This window comes from Aptenodytes forsteri, unplaced genomic scaffold (assembly GCF_000699145.1).
Source record: "Aptenodytes forsteri isolate BGI_AS27 unplaced genomic scaffold, ASM69914v1 Scaffold216, whole genome shotgun sequence".
In the NCBI taxonomy this organism is placed as follows: Eukaryota; Metazoa; Chordata; class Aves; order Sphenisciformes; family Spheniscidae; genus Aptenodytes; species Aptenodytes forsteri.
In genome coordinates this window covers 1,552,636-1,565,380 of record NW_008796114.1, presented here as the reverse complement: position 1 = coordinate 1,565,380, position 12,745 = coordinate 1,552,636, and the positions used below count along the sequence as shown (strand labels likewise).

Here is a 12,745-nt window from a genome sequence, read left to right as displayed (position 1 = left end):
TGACTGAAAGAAAGTAGACTGTCATTCAAACCTCCTTAATGACTCTAATTGGATTATAGTGCTGTAGAAATCAACAGCTTTTGTATGTTTATATAGTGGTTCCTGCAGTGTAAACAGACGTGAGTTCAAAACTTGTTTTCCAATTTATGGCTGTTTCATGCAGTTTGAATCTAGAAATAGATGAAGTTGGTAGAGTGATGGAGCTTTTATTGTTACTGTTGTATGCAGCACTTGAGACTGAAAATTTAAAGGAAAGGTAAAGGCAAAATCTTCATGGCACTTGATCTTGATGGTAGAAAATAGTGAAGGTGCACAAAGCACATCACCAGTGACTCATTTTAGTGAGTCAGACTCACTATAACTACTCAAACATCATTAATCTTTTCACACGGGGGATCATATTTGGGGACATGCATGTTAACCGTGGGTTTTACCAAAAACATTTCTATTTAGGAATAAAGCACACTGATTGTAAAGCATCCTCTTCAAATTAGGTTAATGTGACTATACCTTGAACATCTTTTTATTAAGGTCTGAGATACATTGTTACCCTGTTTTTCTGAAAAATTCAGGTTTTTCAGTGATGGTTGAACCTTTGCAAAAAGAATTTCAGTATCCGTTAGCAAAATGTTAGTAGATCTAGTCAGAAGGTAAAGACTGTCACTTGCCTCCAGAAACTGAGTTTTGAAAATGAGAAACGTACTTCCAAAATACATTATCCGCACACTGAAGTATTTTGATTCTTAAATGTTCAGTAGCACTTCCTATTTCTCATTCTCTGTAAGCCACCTCTTTGGCTCCTGTACAGCGTGCTGTCTCTTGGTGAGAACATGACTGTGGGGAATGATGTCTCGTTCTGGCAACCTCATTCTCTCTAGCTGCATTTTACGTAGTCCTCTGCTAGCCTTGGAAAAGCTTTCCAGACTACAGATCCACAGTTTTACATCTTTCAGTTGATAGAAATTTTCAGCTGCTTTTGTTACTGAATTGAGCACATTGCTGCCACAATAGAATGTGAGTAACTTTTACAGGAATACAAGAAAGTTATTTCCCCCCGTAAATGGGTCATAGTAGAAATAAAAGTTATTGTAAATGGTATTACCTGTATTTTCTCACTTTAGGCTAGTCTTTTGCCACTTTGAAAACTGTTTCTTTGCTCTACAGTTGAGGGAAAGAAGGACTGTTACTGTTCAACAGTGTTAATGAGCTTGGATTTGATAGTCAAAGTAAGGAGCTCAGTCCTTCACTTTTTATTGTTTGGGAGAAATATGGATGTGACGTGAGTCATATTGAGAAAAGTGGCTGAAGAACTTCAGTTTGAATGCCTTTCAGTGAGTGCATCTGTTAAAACATTGCATTGTATTTCTGGTGCTGAAATACTGAAAAGTAATAATGCTACTATAATTTTTTTTTAATGCAAACCTAATACACTTAAGAAAAATGTAAGGGCTAATAAAACACTCTTTGTGTAACAATTCATTTTGCTGAGATAATTTATGTTATGGTACCATGGTTTTGCCCCTGCATGCTATGCACATTGGCCTGTAAACTGGGAAGTTATTTTCTGGATGACATCAAGTGATGTCAGGCTCTGTCAAATTGAGAATAAAATGTGTGCCTAAAAAAAAGTCTCTATTTGAGCTTTTGAGCCCAAGCTGAAGACTGGAGCAAAGAGGTGTATAAATTTTAACTTAAAATACTGGATGTTTGAGATAGCAGTCAGGGCTAGTGCACTGGGGGTTTGAACTGTGAATTTCTGGAACTAAAAGCTTCATTTATTGCGCTTTGATTTGCAGTCCTCTGCCTAAGGAGAACTGATTTTTAACAGTCACAAACCCTGCACAAAATGGACCAGTCTGGTGGGATTGCTCCGATACTAATGCAAGTTATTCATTATTAGCTTCATTCTTTGACCTTTTTTTGTAAAGGTGAAGCAGTGCTCTATAATAGACATGACTTGATCTGTGAGATTAGTAAAAACAGTTCTATTATACTTGCAAAGCTCGGTAAGATCTGTCCATATCCCCAAATATTCCAACACAGCACCCCAGCGAGTTACTTAAAATTTGTTTGAATCTCTGGAAACATTATTGGTTTATCGTAGACTTTGTCAAATATTTTTAATAACCTTTGCAGGAAAAATATCCCAATTTAAATATGTAGATACATTCCTATTTTTGTTGTCAGTTTGGTTAACAGTTGTCAATCTTGTGTTTATTTTTTTCTGTAAACTTTGCATTGGTCTTTAATTACTGTTGGATTAGATGATCGCTGTAGGTCCCTTTCAACTGAACTTTTCTATTCTAATTCTCACATAGCAAATGGTGGTTGCTCCTTTTCATTGGTCCGTTTTCAGTATACTGAAAAAAAAATGTGGTATGGGTCAAGTGGCTCAATTCCTCCGAAAAGCAGTTAGGCCAAGCTTGATATTTCTTACGTGGCTTGCTGCTTGCCTTTCTTTTCCATTATGCACTGTCTTCTCCTTAATGGTCTTTGAAAAAGTATTTTTGTCTGGAGGAGGAAACAGGGAGGGAGTGTGGGGTTGGTTTGGTTTGTGTGGTTTTTTTTGCATGTTTTAAATCCCTACAACTATTTTGGCTTACATTAGTGGGATGTGGGGTTGGTTTGGTTTGTGTGGTTTTTTTTGTAACTAGTGCATGTTTTAAATCCTACAACTATTTTGGCATACATTAGTCATTGAGCAGCTCTATATTTTAAAGAAGCTTGAAAAGGTTGTGTTATATTGAGTCTGATGTGTATGTTTCTGATGCCTTGAAATATTTTAGGACTGGAACAGGCCATTTTTTGTCTGTTAGAATAACCTCTTGTGTAACCCAGGCTTTAAAACAGCACTCCTAATTTTGTGTGTGAATCTCAAAACTTTCACTGATCGTTAAAGATCATGATGGAAGATTGTGCTTAGAACCAAGATGATGTTGGTTTTGTTGACAGTGAGTTTCCAAATCATGCTTTCAAAAGCTCTTATGTTCCTAAATCGCTTTATAATTAACTCTGCATTTAATTTGTGAGGTTTATGGACCGTACTGATTGGAACAATGAGTTCTGAATTCAAGACAAAACATGCTGTGGTGGGGTTTGCAGCTCTTGCAGGTCACACCTCATTGTTAATAAAAAGAGTGGCTGTGATTTTTTTTTTCCTGGTTACTTCAGATCTTCACAAGTTGTGTATGATGTATTTATTGTGCAGAAGGCAAGGAAGAGCCCTTCTGCTTTTTTTTTTTAAACTGAGTGATTGCTGGATGTACCTCTGCACGTGTCCTGTAGTTGAAGTACAGAATGTAGGGCTCTTCCTCTCTAAATTTTTGAGTAGACAAGCAAAGGTGCTGAGATATAACCTAGAAAACCCCTATGATACACTTTTCTACAATAGTGTTGCTGATGTGTGCGCTGTTCTTTTAGGGTTCACAGCAAAAATAGTGTAGGATTGTGCACTAACGTAATTCAGTAAACTTGTCTGAATCATTAGAATTACTTAGAGTAAACCAACTTGGGATGTGGCTTCTGTTTTGAAGCTGCCATTTATTTATAAGCAATGTGTTTTTAGTAATGAGATGCTGACTAGCATTTGTGTCTCTAGAGAAGAAGAGGAACGTCTGAGAAATAAGATCCGAGCAGATCATGAAAAGGCTCTGGAAGAGGCTAAGGAGAAATTGAAGAAATCACGTGATGAGATTCAAGCTGAGATTCAGACAGAAAAGAACAAAGTAGTGCAAGAGTTGAAAAAGAAAGACAGCAAGCCACTGCCCCCTGTTCCTTTACCAAATCTTATAGGGATAAACAGTGGAGAACCATCAGACCCGGATATCCGAGAGAAGAGGAACAAAATTAAAGAGGTAAAGATGATGATGATGTGGTCCTACCCATTCTTGTATCTGATAGCAGTTATTTATATGGTGTTTAGTTGCTGTTATTTTATATTAAAAAGAAAAGAAAAACAGGACTACAGATCTTTTTAATAAACAGTAAGCTTAAAGTGCACATCAAGTATTAATGAACATCAGCATTATTGCATGTTTTTTCCTGGTGTTGGAGTGTTAATATTTTGCTGGATAACAACTTAAAAATGATTTTAAGGATTGCTTCAACTCAGTGGTGTGGGTTCAAAGTGAGTTTGTCATTAAGACATGGAACAGCAACAAGTGCATCTTTAAAGCAGAGGACTTTGTTAGGTTCCATTCAAAGAATGGGATATGTTAGTGTGTCACAAGATATTTTTAAATGTTTATAAAGTGGATTGAAAAGATAGTGGGGAAAAAATGACCTGCTGCTAAAATTTCCAAATTATCAAATTATCACATGCTTTTCAAAATAAGTTTTAAATGGGTCTAAAAAACTAGAAGTTTAAGTAGATTGCCTCATTTACCTGTAAAACATTCAAACTAAGATGTTGGCTTAGACTTTTGGTTCTGTGGCAGGTTATGCTATGGGAATTGCTGTTTCTGGTCTTACCCTTTGCACTCCTGGTTGGCTGTGAGATTCATTGCCCTCTTTTGCCCTGGCAATGCCAACTTCCTATGATTATCGCCAGGCATTTTTCTGAGTCTGTACTTCTAATTATTATGGCAGAAACATTGTACAGCCTTCTTTTTCTTTTTCTTTCCTGCAATCTGATTAGTTTTATGCCTAAAAATCGGGTTAGCAAGCAAGAATGGTTCAGGCCAGAGGTAGACAAACACAGGCTCTGTGATTAAAGAACATCCAGGACTACAGCACTTAGTAGTTACATCAGCTAAATCTTCTTTTAAATTGTAATCTGAGTTTAGTTAGCTCATAAAACAAAAACAAGTCAGTCATACACCTGTCCTCGTAATAGGGAGGAGTTGCAGCTGGAGTATGTTGCCATGCTGTGAGTAGATCACCCAAGTTGGAATTTTACTTTGAATATTAATGATGACTAGATGAAATCCACTCTTATCAAATAATGAACAACTGCTTACGATACATGAGTGATACAGCATGGAGCTGTATCACGATTTGAATCTCAAGTAGCAAATCCTTCCCGAGGAGGTGCGCCTATTCTGTTAGTGACCACTGCAGAAGCACTTTTGACTGAGAAGTTGTGTGTGGAGTATTGGACCTCCTTGATCCTGCTTGGTTAGGGCTGTTTCCCAAAAGACAGCACTGAATTGTGGTTTTCAGAAGGCTCTACTGCTTTTCAAAACTGTGTCCTCAAACATTTTCAGTGAGAATATACAGAGAATCTTGCCTTTCAAAATGTCTTCTGAAGGGTGAAGATGAATGGTGAATGGTATGGTCACGTAGTTGTCAACACTTCTTAATTTTTAACTTCAGTTTACTGTATTTAAATTCCTTTGAGTTTGCCACTGATGGATTTAATGGGTAGAATAAAATTGAGTTGACCAAGTAATGTGAAAGTACTGAGCACGGCTAACAATGAAGAACTAGCTGGAAGAAATAATCAACTAAAGTTCCTATAGATCAAGCCTGGAATTGGAGGGAGGGTTGAAAATTAGTATTTGCATTTCTGAGGTTGTTTAGTCAGAGTGTAGACTATGAGAGGAGATGAAAAGCTATAGGTTAATTCAGAACGGCAATTTTCTTGGTGACATGGATAAGTAGTAAAGTTCGGACAATTCTTGCTGATCTAAACCTGAAGGTATAGCAATTTGTGAGTAAGGAATCCAGTGTAGTTTAACTAATAGCTCTGGTGATCCTTAGCTGCAGTTGCCACGAATCTCATGCTGTGAAAGGCTTACTCCTTTTTATGGTGATCAGCCTACATGTGAATCAAACTGACAAGCTGGTTTTTTTATTGCATAACTTGTTAATAGCTCCTATTGTGGTTTCTGAAGTGTAGCTTTTCAGTCAGACCAAAGATTTTATGGGACTACGTATTAGGTGGGTAAGTACTTCAGTTAGGATAATGATACCTTTGTACTGAACAGTCTTCAACAGTGTGGTCACTGTGTTTGAACAGTCCAGGATCATACTAGCAGGATTGAACTTTCTGTCTTTTGTTGTGTGAATTGCCTTAATTGAGTCAGTCTTGTTAGTACTGTAGCTATCAGGCAACCTCCAGAATTTTTAAATTCTTTAATGTAGGGCAGCAGATCATCACTTCTACAGCTAGATGTATGAAGGGGTAGAATACAGGAGTGGAAGGTCTGCTAGTGAGAATGGACAAATGATAATGCTGAAGAACCCATTGTTGGTGCATTGTCATTTTTGTTTGGCCTCTGTGTCTGCTTCTGGATTTTGGCATCTCCTATGTTGCAATGAATATAATGTGCCTGAGATAAAACATATATCAACAGTGTCAGATGAATAATATTTTGCCTGAAACCTGTTTTTTGACAGCATCAGATGTATCGCAGAAGGCTGCAGCAATTCCAGAGATGCAAAGTGCATTTTGAAATATGCTATGATAGTTGCTGAGGTCTTCTCTCATTGGTTTTTGTAACTAGTGTAGACTAATACAAATAGTCTACAAAACCTGATCTAGTCGAAGATGTCTCTGCCCACAGCAGGGGGGTTGGACTAGATGGCCTTTAAAGGTCCCTTCCAACCCAAACTATTTTATGATTCTTTGTAGATGAGAGAGAGACTTAGCAAAAAACCCCTAAATTCTAGGAGACAATGTCTCTAACATAGATCTACACCTAGCTTATGTAGCATTTCTGACATGCAAGACATTATGGTTACCTGGATCGAGACCAAAAAAAATAGCACAGGGAAGCTCCTAGCTCTTTGGATGCTGCATATCCGGCTTTAGAATTCCATGTGGTCCTGAGAAGGCATTTGGTTAATGCCTTGGTGTACTTTGAAGGGTCCTGATGCATATTTGAGGCACTTGACTCTCTCGGAACAGCTTTAGACTGCTTAAATTCACAAAATGAGTGAATTTATACAGCTGATTTTGCCTAGTATCAAATGGTAAAAAACTGTAGAATTGGACTACATGTTGTAGCATGCACGTGGCTCTTGACAATTGGGAGAAAGACTGGAAAACTTTCAAATGGGGATCTCGTTTCTATCATTTTTAAAGAAAATTTATTACTACTTTTTCTTTCTAAAGAACAACTTGGTGAAGTCTTTTTTAACAGATCTTTGTATAAAAAGTGGTTTTGCAGTACTTAAATTTTAAAGAACTTAAATATCTTAAAAATACATATTTTGATTTAAAAAAAAAATCTGAGCACAGTGAGAGAGGCTTCTTAAGGTCATAGAATAAACCAGGAGCAGAATCTGCATCTCTTGGTTTTGTTTTTGTCTTTGGTTCTGATATTTATATTTAGTGTTACATTGTATTCTCAATTGTAACTAATTCACAGAATTGTATAATTTGTCTGTATTATTCTAAAAAGCTGTTAATTCAGTTATTTCAATAAGGACTATTTATGAGTTGGCTGATTATTTTAGATGCACAGTAACAACTTTAAGTAAAGGTTTTCCACCTGCTTATCTTACATGCTTTGTAGCACTTCTCTAGAATATTAGCTTGTTTATCTGGTTTTTAAAAAATGCTATAGTTTTTAATTAACTAGTGTTTTAAGAATAAACACATCTGAATTATTCTTGCTGCTACACTTTAGCTTTGTATTAATATTTTAGTGATTTTTTTTCATACTAAGTAAAAGATGAGAAAATGGTTTTATAAGAGGGTAGATGTAATTTGTATAATTTTCCAAAAAGAATTTAAGATGTGTCTTTTTATTGTGGTTAATGCAAAGAAATTACGAACAAAACTCATCTTTTGGAAGTCATTGGCTTCCTTTTCAAGTTAAACTAGGTATAAATTGCATGAGCACTAAGAATTTTTGGCACTTAATTTCCATTATTATGTCCTTTAAATAGTGTTCAGAATACTGATGTTTTTCTGCAGCTTAAGTGTAATCATTACTGATAGTGCTTTTCTTTATTTAAATGAGTTTTGTTTCCTTGAGGAGTTAAATTTTACCCAGTCAAATAAGGAAAACTTTCTTTTCACCCTGCTCAGGGTTCAGGTTTTCTTTCATTTAAGCCTAAGATTTCACAGTATTACCGCCAGCTTTCATTTCAGATACTCATTAAAATAGAGTATTTAATAGTACTTAGTACTATAGTAATTAGTACAATAATAGTACTAATCCCATGCAGCATATTTTTTTATATATACCTTGTTCTAAACATTTAAATGTTTATTTTGAGGTCTTGGATTGTTAAAGTCCGGAGGTCTGAGAAGCATTGAAATTATGGATGTATAAGTTTTACATACAAGTCAGTATGTGTTGTATTACATAGAGTATGGTTTTTGCATTTGTACTGACTACAGAGCTCTGGGGGCGATTGCCAGTGACCCGGGGGCCTGGGTAGTGGTCTCATTGATCCTGTCAGTAAGGGGAAAGGGTCTGAGGAGGAGGGCACTGGCAATGCACATCAGCAGTTGGTTGTGGAGCTTGTGTTGGCAGCAGGGTTTTGGGTTCTACAACCATGGGACCCTGTTTGCAGGGTCTGCCTGGGAGAGATGGGATCCACCTCACTAAGGCAGGACAAAGGCATCTTTGCCAGCAGGATGGCTGACTTCCTAAGGAGGGCTTTGAACTAGGAATGATGGGGGATGGAGAGACTAACCAGCAGCCCTGTGAGGGAGTGACTGACAGGGTGGACGAGCAAAGGGCCTGTGGTGATGTGACAGAAAGGGATCACAAAATCAGCAAAACAGGGCTTAGGCAGGGTCACCTCTAGCATTTGCATATAAGCAAGGAAGTGCCTATAAGGCACCGTTATGGAGAAATCCCTAAAACCCTTTCTGGGAAATCAGCATGCCAGGGTACCTCTCTGAAGTGCACGTACAATAATGCATGCGGCATGGGGACTAAACATGACGAGTCTGAGATCTGTGTGCGTTTGCAGGGCTGCCATCTTGTTGGGATCATGGAGGTGTGGTGGGATGACTTGCATAACTGGAGTGTTGCATTAGAGGGATACAGACTCTTTAAGAAGGCTGGGCCAGGAAAATGAGGGGGTGAAGTTGCCTTTTATGTGAGAGAGCAGCTGGAGTGCCTGGAGCTCTGCCTGGGGATGGATGAAGAACCAACGAGAGCTTATGGGTAAGGATTGAAGAGCAGACTGGTACAGGTGACATTATAGTGTGTGTCTGCTATAGCCCGCCTGACCAGGAATAACAAGTGGATGAGGTGCTCTACAGACAGATTGGAGCAGCGTCATGTTTGCAGGCCCTGGTCTTCATGGGGGATGTCAGGCAACGCAGTATCTGCTGGAGGCACAACACAGCAGGGCATAAGCAATGCAAGAGCCTCCTGGAGTGCGTTGATGACAACTTGTTCCTCCAAATGATAGTGCAGTCAACAAGGAGAGGTGCTCTGCTAAGCCTCATACTCACAAAGAAGGAGGGGTTTGTTGGGGGTGTGAAGTTCAAAGGCAGCCTTGGCTGTGGGGACAATGAGAGAATGGAGTCTAGGATCCTGAAAGGAGGGAGAAGGGCAAAAAACAAGCTCACAGCCTTCAACTTTGGGAGAGCAGACTTTGGCCTCTTCAAAGATCTGCTTGGTAGAGTCCCTTGGAATAAGGCCCTGGAGGGAAGAGGGGCCTAAGAAAGCTGGGTAATATTGAAGGATCACTTCCACCAAGCTCAAGAGCGGTCCATCCCAATGGGCAGGAAGTCAGGCAAAAATGCCAGGAGCTCTTTCAAAACTCAAACACAGAAAGGAAGCATACAGAAGGTGCAAACAGGGACAGTTGACCTGGGAGGAATACAGAGATACTGTCTGAGCTTGCAGAGATGGGGTTAGGAAAGCCAAAGCCTGACTGCAAATGAATCTGGCAAAGGATGTCAAAGGCAACATGAAGGGCTTCTATAAGTACACAGGTGACAAGAGGAAGAATAAAGAATATGTGGGCCCGCTGCTGAATGAGGCAGGGAACCTGGTGACATAAGACATGGAAGAAGCTGAGGTTTCTTTTTTTGCCTCAGTCTGGACTGATAAGACTGGCCTTCAGGAATCCCAGGCCCTGGTGACCACTGAGAACGTCTGGAGCAAGAAAGACATACCCTTAGTGAAAAAGGACCAGGTGAAGGAATACTTAAGCAAACTGTACATGCATAAGTCTATGGGCCATGATGAGATGTACCCAGAAGTGCTGATGGAGCTGGCTAATGTCGTTGCAAGACCTTTTGATAATCTTTGAATGATCATGGTGATTGGGAGAAGTGCCCAAAGACTGGAGGAAAGCAAATGTCATTCCTATCTTCAAGAAGGAGGACCCAGGGAACTACAGGCTGGTCAGTCTTAACTCTATCCCTGGGAAGGTGATGGAGCAACTAATCCTGGAAACTATTCCCTGGCCCATGAACAAGAAGGTAATTGGGAGTAGCCAGCATGGATTGACAAAGGGGAAGTCATGGGCAAGCCACTTGATAAACTTGTATGATGAAATGACTGGCTTTGTAGATGAGGGGTGAGCAGTGGATGTTGTCTACCTAGACTTTGGTAAGGCTTTTGGCACTGTCTCCCATAAAATCCTCACAGAGAAGCTGATGAAGTATGAGCTGGATAAGCAGGCAGTGAGGTGGGTTGAAAATTGGCTGAATGGCTGGGCCTAGAGGGCGGTGATCAGTTGCTTGAAGTCTATTTGAAGGCCAGTAACTAGTGGTGTACCCTAGGGGTCAATACTGGGTCCGATCCTGTTCAACGTCTTCATTAATGATCTGGATGATGGGACAGAATATACCCTCAGCAAGTTTGCTGACGACAAAACTGGGAGGAGTGGCTGATATGCCAGAGCATCGTGCTGCCACCCAGAGGGACCTCAGCAGGCTGGAGAAATGGGCTGACAGGAACGTCATGCAGTTCAGTGAAGGGAAGTGCAAAGTCCCTCACCTGGGGAGGAACAACCCCATGCACCAATATATGCTGGAGGTCAACCATCTGGAAAGCAGCTTTGCAGAAAAGAACTTTGGAATCCTGATGGACACCAAGTTGACCATGACCCAGCAGTATGCCCTTGCAGCAAAGAAGGCTAATATCCTGGGCTACATGAGGCAAAGCGTTGTCAGCAGGTAGAGGGAGGTGATCCCTCCCCTCTACTCAGCACTGGTGAGGCCACACCTGGAGTGTTGTATCCAGTTCTAGGCTCCCCAGTATGAGAGAGACATGGATGTACTGGAGAGAGTCCAGCAAAGGGCCACGAAGATGGTTAAGGAACTGGAGCATCTCTCATCTGAGGAAAGGCTGAGAAAGCTGGGACTGTTTGTTCTGGACAAGAGAAGGCTTAGGGGGATCTTACCAATGTATATAAATACCTGAAGGGAGGGTGCAAAGAGGACAGAGCCAGGCTCTTTTCAGTGGTGCCCAGTGACAGGACAAGAAGCAAAGGGCACAAACTGAAACACAGGAGGCTCCATCTGAACATCGGAAACCCTTTTCTACTGTGAAGGGTGACCAAGCACTGGAGCTCGTTGCCCAGATAGGTTGTGGAGTCTCCCTCCTTGGAGATATTCATAAGATGACTGGACATGAACCTGGGCAGCCTGCTCCAGATTACCTTGCTTGAGCAGGGAGGTGGACTAGATGACCTCCAGAGGTCCCTTCCAAGTGCAACCATTCTGTGATAGGATGATGTTTGTTGGCTAAGCTTCTCCAGAATGTTACACAAGTGCAGTTAAACTAACCTAAGAGTGAAATAGTTTTTATGTTCTAGGTTTCAATGATAGGCTGGAAAATCTGAGTTCTCTGGAGCTTTTGTTCTACTGCTTGTTCTGTATTTGTTGTGATACAGTCATGTAATTAGGCAGTGCTAATTATACATAGCCTTTTTTTAATTCAGCTCAAAGGAGGTGTGGTGTTCACACAAATAAGCTAGAGTTGTGAAGTGACTGAAGCTGCTGGCTGCATCATGCTTGCTTCTTGTGCAGTTTAAATGCTGTTATGTTTAGTGAGATGGGATAGCAAGGAGAGATCTTATTACTTTCTGATAAGTTGTTTTCAACGCAGCAAAATTTTGGTTCTGTTCCTGCTTGTCATGGCCTTCTGGTAAAAAGAAAAAGCGGAGAAAGACATTTAAGCAAAAGTTGTTGTGAAATGAGCATCCAGGGAGCATAGGGGCCACAGTTAAAGATCACTTGCTACATCTGACACCTGCAGAATGAGTCGCTGTTAAGTTTGGATGCTTTGCACAGGTGAGGAACAAGGTCCTGGCTGGGAAGCTGGGGATGTTCTGACTTGAGTTCTTTTGCCAGTGACCATACCGTGGCCTTCAGCAAAACTTTCAGTGTATCCTCTTTTAAAATGCGACTTCTAATATGTTGCCTCTTAGAAGGGAAGGTAGGAAGATAATTTGTTCAATATCAGTGGAGGCAATTTTGGAAATACTTTTAGAAATGTGCCGAGAAGTGATTAAAATGTATTTTCATCATGGTCTCTGGATGATGCTCAAGAGGCTGCTAATAATGTTGAGAAGTAACACGTTGTTTTATAAGCAGCAAAACTAATGGTTTCCTATCGATTTTTGACCTAAATCCCCTTATACCACCTTCTGTTCCTCATGCACCTGTCGCTGTGAACACCTTCTTATCTTCTTATTTGACTGCATGAGTTGCAATGTGTTCTGTGCCTGGTTTAGAGCTACCTGCATGCTAAATGCTGCCCCTATGAATGAATAAAGGGTTGGGTTATAACTGCCTTTCTCTCAATTGGGGTACTAATTTGTCTGTCTACCTTTCCTAGCCACAGATATCCCCCCCCCCCCAAAAAAAAAAAAAAAG

The 12,745-nt window shown here is 40.1% G+C and overlaps 1 protein-coding gene across 1 annotated transcript in view; it reads left to right on the top strand.

Moving 5' to 3' along the window:
- Positions 1–12,745, top strand: part of MAN1A2 (mannosidase alpha class 1A member 2) — a 162,649-nt gene that overhangs the window by 26,653 nt on the left and 123,251 nt on the right. Inside the window, exon 2 of the mRNA XM_009287096.2 lies at positions 3,599–3,854. Coding sequence (XP_009285371.1) covers positions 3,599–3,854 — 256 coding nt within the window. The remainder of the gene's footprint in view (positions 1–3,598; positions 3,855–12,745) is intronic.